The sequence below is a fragment of the Dermacentor andersoni genome, chromosome 4 (genome assembly GCF_023375885.2).
Source record: "Dermacentor andersoni chromosome 4, qqDerAnde1_hic_scaffold, whole genome shotgun sequence".
NCBI lineage: Eukaryota > Metazoa > Arthropoda > Arachnida > Ixodida > Ixodidae > Dermacentor > Dermacentor andersoni.
This window is the reverse complement of record NC_092817.1, coordinates 191,004,442-191,019,469: the sequence shown is the minus strand read 5'-3', so window position 1 is coordinate 191,019,469 and position 15,028 is coordinate 191,004,442. Positions and strand designations below refer to the sequence as shown.

Here is a 15,028-nt window from a genome sequence, read left to right as displayed (position 1 = left end):
TCAAGGTGAATGTTCTTCCCAGTAGGTAGTCCCGAAACTTTGATACCCCGAACACTAGGGCGTACGCTTTACGCTCAAGTTGTGATTAATTCCTTTCCGCTTTGGCAAGTCTTCGAGCTCGACAACCTACAGGCTTGTCAACATTGCCAATGCGAAGAACAGTACCGCTCCGATTCCGTTCGGTGGCGCATCGCACTTCAAGCGATGCGCCAAAGATAGCTGGGGCCGAAGACACACCAAATGGCAGGCAATTAAAGCAGAATAATCCCCGATGTGTGTTACTGACGGTCAGCATCTTTGACTGCTCATCCAGGGGAACTTGGTTGTAGGCCTCTGGAAGGTCCAGTGTGCTGTAAACGTCACCCTTGTGCAGTGCAGCAAAAAGGTCATTGATTACCGGGGGTAGGTACTGCTCTCTCACGCAGCCGGTATTTACCGTCAGCTTGTAATCGCCACACAATCGAACTGTTCCCTCTTTCTTCATTACCGGAACTATCAGCCCACTGCGAGTGAGCCACCAGGGACAGTACTCCGGATTTAACAAGCCTGTCCAGCTCGTTAGAAAGCTGCTCTCGCATTGCATATGGAAGTGCCCTGGTTTTGAAGAACTTTGGAACCACATCCTCCTTCATGCATAGATGAGCGGGCGGAACCTTGAACACACCCAGTTCAGGTCCAAACACGTCTTCGTACTTACACAGGGTTGCTTGCAAGTTTAGCCCTTGCTCTTTTATGCTGAACACGCTCAAAACCGTAGCCCCTTCGTTGTTCAGTGCCTGGATGAGATCACGGCCGCACAGGCTTGGTCTGGAAACGTGAACCACGGTCAGTGAGGCCGTAACAGTCGTGCCACAGTATGAAACTGGGAGCTTTAGCTTTCCGGCTACAGGCAACGGACCCAAGTATTATGACAACTTCAAGCTGGATTTTTCAAGGCAGGGCCAGTTGGTGCGAAGTTGGCATTAGACGTCCCAGGACAACACGCACACGGGTGAGCTGGTGTCGATTGTCATCAAGATGTCGGCTCCGCCGCAGCAAAAATTACGTCGTACCGGGCTGATGAGTCCGCTATATGCGGTTGGTTGTGGCTTTAGTGTCTACTTTTATACAGCTGTTCGGAGAGCTCGGCTTCGGCATTTTCCATTGAGCCGCTGCCCAGTGCCAAGCTCGGCTGCAGTAGCTTTCCTTTAGATCGACACGCGGTAGCTAGGTGCCCCTTTTTCCTACAGTTGAAACATTTGGCGTGTTTAAAGGCACAAGTCACCTCACCGTGCTAACGGCTTCCACGCCGATGACAGCCTTTCGACGATCCATTCACCTGACTGCAGGTTTTTTCCTGCCTGTCTCTGCCGTCTATCGCCCGCTCGTCTGTGAAACTCGGTCTCTTCCTTCGCTTCCGTCTGCTTCCTAAGCTGAACACCCTGTCGTGCAGCCTCTGCAGCAAACACAATGTTTTCTGCCTCCTGCAACGTCAGTTTCGGGTGAGAAAGCAGTGCCTTCTGCACGTCACTGCTGCGAATTCCGCACACTATCCTGTTTCGCAACAGGCGGCTCAACATGATCCCGAAGTTGCATTTATCAGCCAGGCGTCGAAGCTCCACGATAAACTGCTGAGTTGATTCGTCTTCCCTTTGAATGCGGGTAAAGAACTTGAAGCTTGCGGCTAATTTATTTTGCGTGGGTGCGTAAAATTCTTCGAGAATGGTAACCGCTTCCGCATAGGTTGACTCGCTCACCTTCCGCGGGGCACAACGCCCACTCAGCACGATAGGCTTCGAACCCAGTGCCGAGATGAGAAGCGCTCTTTTTTTAGCGTTGTCGACGATGTCGTTACCTTCGAAGTGCGAGTCGACTCTGATGTAGTATGACGACAACTTGTCCTTGGCGTCGTCAAACAGTGGAACTTGGTACGCCATGGCAGGAGTGTTCACTGTCCTCAAGGTGCTGGCTCGTTGCTTGTTGCCACTGTTATTACTGCTACCAGGCAGCTACGGCATCTGGCGGCACGGCCAGGTGCCTAATAACGCTCACGCAAGAACGGAAACACTGCGCCCATTTATTCAGTGACAGCCCTTTTTGCAAGACGGCGAACGCTCCTCTTCGTTGTCACTTTAACTTTGCAGGAGGTTTACGTTCCATAAGCTGCTCTAGGGATGAGCTGGCTTCAATATAACAGGAACGCCTGCTGCTCTTCTCTTTTTGTAAGAGACAACAGTGAAGGCTTCTGGTCCATCTCTTCGTTGTCTCCTGTAGATTCCCTTGTCTCGATCTCATCTTCACGTAGTCTTTTCTTTGCTTGCTCATCTTCTCTGTGATCTACAGGAAGAACAGGCTGACCTGATAGCTGATTGCTTGCGATGCATGCCATCAGAGCATCCCAAAGGGCGAGTGAAGGCGGAAGCTCGCCACGCTGCTGCTTCGGACTCGTGCGGTTCGGGAGCCGCTTGATGTGCTTCTCTCGCAGGACGGTGACCCCCAGACCGGTGTTCGGTGAGAGCGAGGCACAAAAAAGCAAAAAAAAAAAATGAATTCTACACTTGCTAAAAAAGACTTCAAATTACAGACGGGTGTTCGGAAGCGAGCCTACCATTTGATCTGATTTCTCATTTGATTTCTCGAAAAGGTCAGTGTGTCGCATGCTAAGAAACAAGATTTCACAACAAAATTTGCAACTGATAGTTGTGATCCAAGCATAATTACATGTACGTGCTGTGGCGCTATTAATGAAATAATCTTAGTACTAATGGATACTGCTCCTATATTTGCAGATGGCGAAACGCTGGCTCTAGTCTTCCCTAAATGTGTGTGACAGATTGCCCACTGGTGAGGCCCAGCCCAGTAGCATTTCAGATGACACTGCAGATCACGACGAGCTTAAGATCATTGATGATGGCAGTAAAGGCAACTCTAAAGCAGATTTTTCAACCGCATAGTTTTATAGCTCTGTGTTCAGTAATTGTTAGCCAAAAAAGTTGGGATTTCACGAAGAACAGGTGCTCCTTAGATGGAACAAATCCCAAGAAAGGAAAAGCGTGGCGAGTGAGCTCGTGTAAGAGAAAATCAAATGCACAAGTGAACGTTGGGTGGATAACGATGGCAAAAGAAACAAAGGCGCACAAAAACACTCTGCGACCATTTAACAGTCCTCGCAGCTCCAAGTAAATATTGCCAAACGGCTATAAGGGATAAAGACAGTAACATCTTTGAAGGGGGGGACCATGTGCTGCGTTACCTCTGAGACGTTATTAGGGATAACTTCACTACAAAAGAAAGCGTATTTCACACACATACAGATTCAGCAACAACAGAGAAGCCTGAGAGATCAAAATATTGGATAGAAAGCTTTTACTGGAGGAAAGCAGAAGAAAATGTCCCTAATAGCACTACCGCACTAGACGGTGAAACCCCAATACAGCTAATCGAAAACCTCGGTCCAAAGAGCAAGGCACTGCTGACTAATGCCCTTGAGCAACAAACTAAAACTAAGAAACTTTTAGTTGGGTAGCATGAAAGCAAGATCAACCTCATCTACATAGGGCAATGTGATAAAGAGAGGACGAGCTCGTACAGGCTAGTTACAGTAACGTCGGTAATATCGAGAATGATAATGAAAGCCATAAAATTAGAACTGTCGACGTGGGTGGCGAAAAAAGATAATTTACTGGGGGAACTACAGAATGGGTTCATATCAGGCAGACGCATAGATGATATTGTGCTTAAAATAATTCAGTGCAAACAGATTTCAGCAGCTCAGAGTAGACCTTGATGGGTAGCATTTCCAGATATTAAGGAAGCCTACGACAACATAGAAAGGGAATCGTTATGGAATATTCTCAAGCACGAAGGCATAGATGGCGATTTCGTGGAACTGCTGAGGGAGATATATATAGAGACAATGGAGTACCAAACGTATGGGAAAGCCGATAAATGTAATAATGTGGTGGAAATTCACCAAGGACTGCTGCATATATGCTCAACCTTCATGTTAAGGCCACAACAACACGAATAGAGAACAGTGTTTGGGGTTTGATTTATCCTACATGCATAATGGGCAAATCGTGCAACCGAAGGTCCCCGAACTGATGTATGCAAACGACACAGTGCTACTAGCGTACAATAAAAGAGATTTACAGGCACTTGGCGAATACAGGTGGGAAAGCCGCGACAAATCTAGCTCTTAAGTTAAGGCACAGAGAAATCGGAAATTATGATCTTCAATGAAGAAACGAGTAATTACGTGGCGTCAATTCTACAGTAATGAACCTGCACAGAATAAAAAATTTATAACGGCAGGTCAACGATGGTTCGTGCGTACCTGCCGCTGCTCTCTGCAATGCAGTTCCTAGGCGTGGCGTCCGTCGAAGTACTGGATTTCGCGTTCAGAAATTCCTTTAATTGCATTTCTTGGCTGCTGAACAACGGCGGCTTCATATGCTCCTCTGGACCCATCCAGTGCTTCGTGCACTAGCCTTCTTTGGTTCGCGGAACTGCGCGCGCCGTGTGCACAAATGGAATAATCACGCCCTGTCATCCACCGTCGGTGGCCTATCTCGCGTCCTGGTAACTTGGGACGGGCTCCTGTTCCGCATTTAGTGCTGCGTCATCATTTTGCGGCAAGACAGCGTGGATGGATAAATGGATGGATGCATGCTATGAGCGTCCCTTTTGGAACGGCGTGGTGCCTTCAGCTACCACGTTCTTGTTATTATATGGCCTAATGCCCAATCTGTCTTAAAAAAAGAAAAAGAAGGAAAAGGACAATAAAAGCCCGCGGAGAATTCCCGTTACGACGCTTTCTGAACCACTATTGGGAACTTTATTTTAGTACGCCTCCGTGGTTTGTCGTTTCTCTTGTTTTCTTCCACCAATCTTCCAATCGCCTTTTACTAATCTCTGTTGTGCACATGCTTACTTTCACTGCTCTCGCTGAACCTAAGGGCTGCTAGGAGCGCACAGGGGCTTAAATCGACCGCTGGGCAGATATCTTCAAATTCTAATAAAACATACTCCGTCGTTTCCCTAGCTTTACTGCAGAAAGCACATGCTTCTCCTTCCTTCTTATATCTCGTTCTATAAGTGCGTGTTCTTAGGCACCCTGATCTTGCTTCGAAAAGTAAGGAGCTGCCATTTGAGTCATCATAAATGGCTTCTTAAGTGATTTGGTTTTCCTCTTAAGTAGTTACTCATGGCAGGTTTGTTTTTGCCATTGCCGCCACCCATGAGATTATGTCAGCCTCTCTGACTTTCCGCTTGACGTTCTTTGTTGCTGTGTTGCTCACCCTAGAGGACGCATACTTGCTGGTAAGCTTCCTACTCCTTTTCCTTCACTGTGAATCAATGTTTTTCCTGTACAAATACCTCAACCCTCTCCAAACCCATGTGCTTTCTTCTAGATCCCTCAGTCGTTCGTCAAAATTAATTTTACTGTGAGCTTCCATCACTTCGAAACTTGGCGAGCCCATATCACTCTTCACAGCTTCGTTTGTAGTCTTCTCGTGAGCACCCAATGCGAGGCGTGCCACTCACCTTTGGTTGCCATCAAGTTCTGATTGTATTCCCGATTTCAAGCAATCAACCTTGCTTCCAAATGTAAGTCCTGGAACCATTACACTTTTCCGCATACCCCGGAGCACCTCGTACCTATTGTATCCCCACAGCGCTCTGTGTTTCATTATGTCTGCATTACTTTTCTTCCTTACTGTTATTGTTTCTTCCTGTGTTTCCAGATATCTATCGCCTTCGTTTATCCATATACCAACGTGTCTATATTCTTTTACTCACGCTATTTTCTCGCCCTGCATTCCACTGTCTGTTCACTGCTTTCATATAATACCAGAACACCTGATTTTTAACGCTAAATTTCAAACCTAACTTCACGACTTCCGGTCCACTGATATTAGCCAGACGTTGCAAATAACTTTGCTTGTTAGCTAGCAACACAATGTCATCCGCATAAAGCAAACGTGGAAGCTGCTGCTCTACTACTTTACCCGCCTCTTTGAATGAGAGATTAAACCTAATCTTGCTTCCCTCTAGCGTACCTTCCATTCTCACCATGTTCATCATAAGTAGCAGTGGGGATAAAGGGCACCTCTGCCTCAGTCCCTTGTTGATATGAACTTGCTCCTCACGCCTCATGCCTTCCCATTCAACGCGTACTGTATTTTCTAAGTAAATATCTCTCAAAATCTACATACAATCGTTGCCTAAGCCTTCCCCTTCCAGTTTATCCCACAATATGTTGCCGGAGAAGGCATCGCCACGACGCCACTTCAACCTCATTCTCGCTCTCGGCAAGAGCGTTCCTCGACGGAGTCGTGCTGACGGAAGGGAGTGCCTCCTGGAGCTTTGGCACCACTACGACGCATCGCCCGAAGGGCATCGCCACGCCGGTGGCTTGCGGCGTCGGCACTGCAGGCTGCTACTGCTTGCGGGCTCGGGCAGCTCGTACCGATATGGTACATTACAAGCCACGCAATATTAGGGATGAAGAAGTGATCGTAGCGAGCAGCTTCAGCTTCGAGCTCTCTGCATTTTCTATATTATTTTCTGCGATCTGTGCAATCAGTGACAAGAAAACTGGGGGACATCGTCCTCTGCAATGGGGGACCCAAACCCCGCCCAGCAATTGGGTCCTGAACGGCCAGTTCGTTATGCCGGTGACGTGAGTGACCGCTTCGACCCCAGCATGGTCCCGATTGAGTCATCTGATGCCTCCTCTACTGATATGGGCTCGGACAGCGATCTTACCGAGGTGTCAAGCCGACGTCTGAAGAGAAAGATACGAAGAACATCACCGACCAGTCGCCAGGCGAAGAAAAAGGCAAGTGGCAAGCATACACTCTTGCATACGTACCAACCACGACAACAGACAACCTAAACACACTGAACAGGCAGAGCTTGTCGGAATATATTGAACAAACTGCCCATGGTCAAGTAGAAGAAATACGTATAAACGCCCGAAAGAACACCCTCTTGGTGGAAGTCAATACACCGACAATACTGGAGACACTAAAAAACGTCACTCAGTCTGGAAACATCCCTGTTCGTGTATTCCCCACATACGGCAAGGAAGCGACGACAGGCGTCATCTACAACGTGGACATTGATATTACAGACACTCACCTGGCAAAACTACTATCATCGTCGGCTCCTGTGGTCAGTTTTCACCGCTTTGGACGATCCCGATGTGTGAAATTAGTGTTCCAGTCGGAAACTTTGCCAACACACGTCAAGGTTGTATAAGTGAGGCATCCGGTAGGTCCTTACGTGCCGAGGCTTTTACAATGCCACAAGTGTCAGTGCAGTTTGCAAGGGTGCAGTAACATGCAAACGAAGTGGTGGACCTCGCGGAGACAGCAATTGCAACGTTGCTGCGAAGTGTCCAAATTGTTCTGGTGCTCACGACGGAGCGTCAAAAGAGTGCCCAAAGATCAGGAAGGAAATGGGTACTCTGAAGAAGATCGGTAGAGATCATTCCACGCACCGGAAAGCGGCAAGGGCTATCCGCCACCGCAGACGCCGTTCACGACACCGACATCAACGGGACTGCAGCCCTCCTTGCGTAGGAGGAACGACAGCTCAAGTGCAGCATCCACCCCCTCCTCGTCTCACGAATGAAGAAGCACGTGTCTCAAAGCCTTTGTATGCTGCGAAAGTACAAGGCGCCTCATCATCGGCCCCAAACACATCTGAGACTCAGTGGCCCTCGTTACCATCAAAACCTGCGGGAACGCTCTTATACACCACTCCTACACGCACTGAAGAAAATGAAAAGATGGATGACACTGATGTCACGAGTATGTAGAAAAAGTTGATAGGCTCCATGCGCAGGATTCTTTCCGGCCTAAATACTCCGGCTGCGAAGGCTGCCGTACAGATACTTGAAGTGTTGGAACCACTGCTAGTGGTTCTTCACTAAGCAAGTATGGCGATGATGTTTGAAGAATGGATGCGTGAATCGCTTGTTATGCAAAAGAATGCTCGTGGTCTACGGAGTCGTTTGCCGGATTTGCGACAGTGGGTATTTAAATACCAATTTCCAGTTATTGTTATCTGTGAACCTAATATAGATTCTTTCTGTATTTCTGGATGTGTCCAGATGTGGTCTCGTAACGACCAAACCTCGAGCAAAGTGTTAGTTTGTATACGTCACGATCTAGTGTATTTCAGACATGACGTCCCATCGTATACCACTAATGATTACGTATGCCTTACCATAAAACACAGATGTCGCACGGTTACAGTGATTGGAGGATACATCCACCCAAGATAGAGGATCTATTGTTCGCACCTGATGTCTCTGCTGCAAGCACCGCAAGGTCCTCATATTGTCATTGGTGACTTTACCGCGCACCATCCCATTGGGGTAGCACTTCAATGAATTCTCGTGTAAAATATTTAGCCGACTTCATGTGTAGTCAGGCACTACATGTGCTCAATGACGTGTCTCCTGCATTTATTCGTCGCACGTCCTACAGCAGTTGTCTAGACCTAACGTTTGTATCAAGGAGCCCTCTGTCTCAACCATGATGGTCGATGGATCTAGAGACTCATGGTTTCTAGAGAGAAATAATTGCTTTGCTGATTTTATGCACCGATTTAGAAGAGGCCGTTCTGCCATTGACGGTGTTATCGTCTTGGTCTCCACTGTTGAACAGGAAAGAAGTCGCCGTCGGTTAGTTGGAGCTGTTTTTCTTGATATTAAGGGTGCATACGACAATGTACTCCATTATGCAATCCTTGATGCACTGGAAGATCTAGACATCGGTGGCCGGCTATATGCATGGATTGTTAGCTACCTCAGTGGCCGCACGGTGTATATGTCGACAAGTGATGGCGATGCCGGACAGTACCATATACATCGAGGTGTTCCACAAGGGGGAGTTCTCAGTCCAACTCTTTTCCATGTTGCATTGATTGGTCTTGCATTCGAACTTCCTAGCACGGTGAAGATTAGCGCACATGCGGACGACATATGCATATGGACATCTGGAGCCACCCGTCCCCAAATGCGTGCTAGGCTTCAACGTGCAGTGACAATCACAGCTAAGTATCTGAGGCGTCAAGGCCTCCAAGTCTCAACAGAAAAATGTTCCGTTATTACATTCACGCGAAACCAAATGACCAGGTATCCGATATTTGTTAACGGAGTAGCGATACCTACGGTTACACACCACAGATTCCTTGGCTTAGTCATAAACCGGGGATTCTCTTGGTCAAAACACGTCGCCGCACTGAAGTCAAAGCTGAAAAGTTTTGTTCACGTCCTTCGCGTCGTTGCAAGAACAAGATGGGGCCACTCGGAGTCGTCATTACTCCAATTGTACCACGCACTATTTGTAGGGTATATACGGTACAGCATACCAGCGCTGGGGCTGAGCTGTGTGCGCGCGCTGGAGAGCATTCAAGCTCAAGCACTGCGCACATGTTTAGGCCTCGCACGATGCACGTCAACCAATGGAACAATAGCGGAAGCTCGTGCGTGTCCTACTGGGGTATACTTGCTCTGCGAGCCTCTTCGAATGTACCTTCGCATGTTGACCCGATACAGGCACCACCCTCTGTCAGCGCTCGCTGCCACCCGCCCAGGTTCCAGCGTTTCAAGGACTATATCGCGCCATCAAAGCGCTTTGCCGTCGAGATTTTCTCCCAACTGTATTCCAAGAATACCCCCGTGGGTTCTGTCTAAACATGTCGTTACATTGCAGATACCTGGAATTACTAAAACGTCATCCATTGCATCTATTGGCCTCAGGCAACTCACCCTGTGGAACATTTCTGCAAAGTACGGAGATATTGTACACGTGTATACCGATGGCTCTGTCACACCATATGCCTCCACTGCAGCTTCCGTCATTCCACATATGATCATCGCTCGGCGGTTTAAACTAGACCATAGCTCAACATCAAGTGCCGCAGAACTTTTTGCTTTCCGGGAGGCACTTCGATTTCTCTCCGAGGAGCCTCCTCACGCATGGACGATATTCTGCGATTGCAAGCCAGCTCTTCAAACGATTCTGTGTCCTCAGACGGGGCCTGTATTATTTCATTGCCATAGAAATTACAGAGCGTCTCGACCACGCAACTAGAAATGGCCACAATGTCACCTTTGAGTGGATACCCTCCCACTGTGGCCTGATCGGGAACGAACAGGCAGACGCTGAAGCGAAAACTGCTTTAGATAATGCTTGTGAAGTACGCATTCCGTTCTCACGAACAGATGCAAACGCCCTACTTCGTCGCGTAAACCGCTACTCTACGTTGGAACACTGGACCCAACCAGATCGACGACACAAGAGACTACACAAATGGGACCAAGAAATGAAATTTCGTATGCCTCACAAGGTGAAAAGAAGCCACACGAGCCTGGTGCACCGGATTCGCCTTGGTGCCGCATTCACCAACCGTTATAGTCATATGATAGGTGCCAGTGATACTAGCTCAAACTGTGAATGCTGTGAGGTGCCAGAAACACTGGAACATATACTTTGTGTGTGTCCCGCGTAGTTGCAAGAACGACTGCAACTTGTCTCTTCCATTGCAAAGATCCATGAGAGACAGCTATCAGACGAGCTAGTTTTAGGTCCTTTGACTAGTGCAAACAGCGCAGCCCTGGTAACAAGAGCCGCTATAGCCGCTATAGCTACGGCTTTAGAGATGCTACAACTCTGCGAATTTGTGTATGCGCATCTCTTACTTGTACCATCATCATTCATTAGCCCTTTCGCCCCCCCATCCCTTTTCCCCAGTGTAGAGTAGCAGGCCAGAGCAAGTTATAGCTCAGGCCGACCTCTCTGCCTTTCTGTAAATAAATTCATCTCTCTCTCTCTCGCGCAATATTAGAAGCGCTGTTTGGCGCCGTTCAATGAGACGTTAATGTTTTCGTGTTCACAACTCATCAAATGTGCTTAGGTACCCTCGGATATTTTTTAGCATGTGTAGAAGTAATGCTACGACTTTAGTTGCTCAGATATAGGAACACACCCGTATATTATCGCACTTTGCTATGACACTCGCTTACGCAAATCACCCATGAGCATGGCGGCATGATGATGACTGTATGACGCCGACGCCGGCAACATTGATGCCCTCAGGGCATGCGAAGACGCCCTCAGGGCGTCTTCGCATTACGCGTACGATGCTCTACAAACTCAGCTGCCGCAGCGCCATTTTCCCATCAGCCTTCTTGGGAATAAGGCAACATTGATGGCCTCAGGTAGCATATGTGGATTTATTGATCAATTGCCTTCACCCAAAATGATCACGTACTCGTGATGCCTGCGGCAGGAAGGATGGTACACATGGCGGCGGATGTGCAACTTGTGCAGCCAACGTTTTTAAATGGTGGCGCTGGCTAACACTCCCAGGGCTAGTTATGGCAGTAAAACATAAATACCCAAGAAAGTGGATGGGAAAACGGCACCGCGGTAGCTGGATTGGTAGAGCATCACACGCGTAATACGAATACGTGGGATCGTTCCCCACCTGCGGCAAGTTTTTTCTTTTTTTGTCCACATTCATTTCCGTTAATTTATCATTTCTTTAATTCATTTAATAAGCACAAGTAATTCCCCTCATGTTTTCCTTGGTTTCATTGTTTGTTGGCTTCTTATGATATCCTACAGGGTCGTTTCTCAGGCGCCGGAAGGACCTTGAGTTCAGAGCCGAATGCACTCCACACAAACACAAATTTCTTGTTTCTCCGCGACCATCGAACGCAGGGCTATTACATCAGCAAATTCCTCGTTCGCTGGTTTTGGTGCAGCCAATGAACGCACACTGGCACTCGGACGAATAAACTTTGTGCATCGCACTCAAGAGATGCGATAAGAACACGTCCGAAGCAAACACGTAAGCAGTTGCAGCAAGAATACCTCCAAAAAATTCACCGACGATTACTATACTCCTCAATTCGAAATTTGAGCGTTGCTCTATGAATGTTTTCATTTCGCGATATATTGAGCCATCGCACCTATCATCGCAGTGACTGGCAGAGCTGCGACGCGCGGCTTTATAATATATAGACCGGCCACATAGTTGCCGCTTCTCTGAAACTACAGCTCACGCAACCGTATTGTTTACGGAGAAACGCTTGCGGTCAACGCTATGGGAGAAGGCGAGCTTTCTAGTCCTTTTTAAGACGAAAGTGTTTTGTGCCGGGGTCCACCATCGCCTTCCTGTAAGGAATGTGACGTCGGCGCGAATGCGTAAAATATGTTCAATCTTGACAGCGACGGTCCCGCCATCTAGGAGCGTTGAAGAGAAGTATTGCATCATGACATTAACGAACACAGACAGTGAGCGCTTCGGTAGCCTCTGCGCAGTGGAGGATCCAACACGGTGTAGGCTGGGGTAGGCGGTGTAGACCTTCTGCTGATGTGACCACACCGTTTCCGCAAATGGTTTGTCTTTTGCGTCCGATTAGCCTGTGACGTCTCGTCGCGTGCGGATATGAATCAGCAGAGTTTACGCGCCGGCTACTGCTTCTCTTGCGAGGGCACCAAATAAGAAAACTGTTGCGCTAAGCGGAAAGGCAACAACGGGCGCATCTCACTTTGGTCTAACAGACGCGCAAGCCTGAAGCAGAACGCCTTCGCGCGTTCGCGGCACACGCTGCGAAGTATGCCACGATCATTCCTGAAGCTCAGCACGTCGCAACTCAACTGACTACCCAAGACAGGAACAAAATGCTCGTACCTTAGCCAAAGTGACTCGGCGCCAGGTCACCACTCGCCAACAGGACGGCGCGCACTAAACAAACATGCAACATTGTCGCCGACCTGTAAACGTGCGCCTTTCGCCGCAGCGAATTCGTGAATTTACGAAACCAAAATCCAACAGTTTTTGTGAAGGCACGTTGCCCTGTCGCGCTCACCGATCCTTATGAAAGAGGACTCAGTCACATCTTTTTTTGCACCCGGGTTCGCCGCCACCGCCGCGGGTGCACAGACGGCGCAGTCCACCAGCGCCACCTCGTAGCGCCTGTCGGAAGTCTTGCGCGGCACTGCGCTTTTCTGCACACGCTGCGCTTTGCGTTCGTTTTCATATTTTGCTGTGCTCGTTCGCTGGACTACGCCGAGGGAAAACGCCGTTGCTAATGGTCGGTGCGTGAACGGGCGCTCAAAAGCTTCGCTCTAACTCGCAAAAATATGCGGATACGCACTGCAAATGCAGCCACTCTTTCCCGCTCCCCGCAGTCCTCACCAGAAGGCAGCACCTGGTGTCGAGAGTAGCGGCCCGGCTGACGCTCGGTCTACTAGGCTATAAGAATGTGGTCTATATGTCGCCTTTCGGCTGTGGCTATAGTGATGCTAATCGCATCAATGTCAACAGTCAGCGTGAGATTGGTTCTGCCTGAATGTTCCTATCAAAATTTCATAAGAAACATAGGCATTACATATTCATTTATGAGATATGGACACGGGAGCTTTAGATAAGCTGTGAAATGACCGTACGCGGATTATTGGATATGCGGTATATCATCATATTCAAAAGAAATGGGCCTGCGCATCGGCACAGTCATTGGGAATTGTTGCATCTAGAGTCCAAGATTTTGTCCAATATGATCAATTTAGACAGCCACTAAGGCACTTGAAGCCAGACAATTGAAGCTTACGACAGTTCATACTCGATCAACCATATTTTTATGCTAGCTGAGCCGCCATGCTTGCACCTCCCATAAACGCTATCGCCCGAATTACTTTCTCAGCGAACTTGGCTACGCAGCAAACGGTGAGCCAGGGCGTCGTCGTCCTTCTGAAGAGGCGATACGTTGGCGTGCGCCTTTCAGGTTACTCCAGAGCGTGTGCAAACAGAATACGCCTGAATGCAACCATCTTCTAATCAGTCGTCGGAAGGCAGAGAAACCCCACGTCGAGAAAATGAACTAATACCCTCTAACCACCAAGGCCGAGAACACTTAAAAAAGCTCACGCCCTCGACAACGAGCCCGGTTCCTGACAACCAACGGCATGTCACCAAGCAAATACCGAGTGTTGTGTGCGTTATACCAAATGATACTTCCCTCAGCACCAATTCTCAAAAGGTGTGTGATTCGCACGGTATTATTTTGCTTGTATTGCATTACACTTGCAGATATTTAAATATGGGTGTAGTTGTAGCATAGGCGCATTACTTCGGACTATGTTAAAAATTTCTTTTTCCGTAGCTTATTGACACGACCTCTCGCTACATTAGGTACTAGCTTTTGGTGCGTCCAACACGCATTTATGCCCCGGAAAAGCAATTTCAGTAAAAAAGATGCTCATGTTGTTTTACTCACTGGGTAAATTATGTTTATGCCATTGCCACTCATGATCTGCTGACGAATCAGGAGGAGTTCTGCTGTCAAGGGAGTGTGCGGGGACGGTATGGTGCTCATGGTTTCTTGTAGTTTTGTCTTGTTATCTTTGTGGAAATGCTGTGCTTCGACTTCGAGAGCTCACGTCTGTCGTCAAGAAGTTCCAACCCTTGGCCTGGCTCCTGGAGACGAGAAAGTAGGCGCCCAACCCTGAGCTTTCCAGAAGCTTCAGTTTATTGTCTATTCAGGACTTACGACCAAGTCAGCTCTGTTCGTTATAGATGAGACACCTGAATGCATGGGAGGGGTGCCGTTCATTCAACCGCACGCATGACATGCCATCAGAAGAGCTCTCCAGTGACAGGAATACGTGCCGCAAACTTGACAAATGATGATCGGGTATTACAATGGCGTTAGTTAGCCCTAAAATAAGGCACGGCAACGGCCTTAGTAACCGCCAGGCGCTAGCAAATGCAAAATAAATCTGGCAGTGCGCATCCTATGGGGATGATTGTCTATAGTAATGCGATTAGCATTCATCTTCTGGCGCATATGTAAATTGTGATGGGAAATTGGCTATTTTATTTATTTATTTATTTATTTATTTATTTATTTTATTTATTTATTTATTCACGTTACCGCTAATGGCTCTCCAGGAGAGGGTATTGCATAGGGAGGGGGCGATACAGCTATCAATAAACGCGATACATTTAAGTAATAAGTGCA

General features: G+C 48.0%; 1 protein-coding gene across 2 annotated transcripts in view; it reads right to left on the bottom strand.

Annotated features, from left to right (window-relative positions):
- Nucleotides 1-14,525, bottom strand: part of LOC129384928 (uncharacterized) — a 159,931-nt gene extending 145,406 nt beyond the window's left edge. The window contains exon 1 of one of the 2 annotated variants that reach the window (XM_072287584.1): nt 14,285-14,525. In XM_072287584.1, the coding sequence (XP_072143685.1) occupies nt 14,285-14,383 (99 nt within the window). In that variant the 5' untranslated portion in view covers nt 14,384-14,525. The remainder of the gene's footprint in view (nt 1-14,284) is intronic. The other variant, XM_055070604.2, reaches the window with a different exon arrangement.
- Between the last annotated feature and the right edge of the window lie 503 nt (nt 14,526-15,028).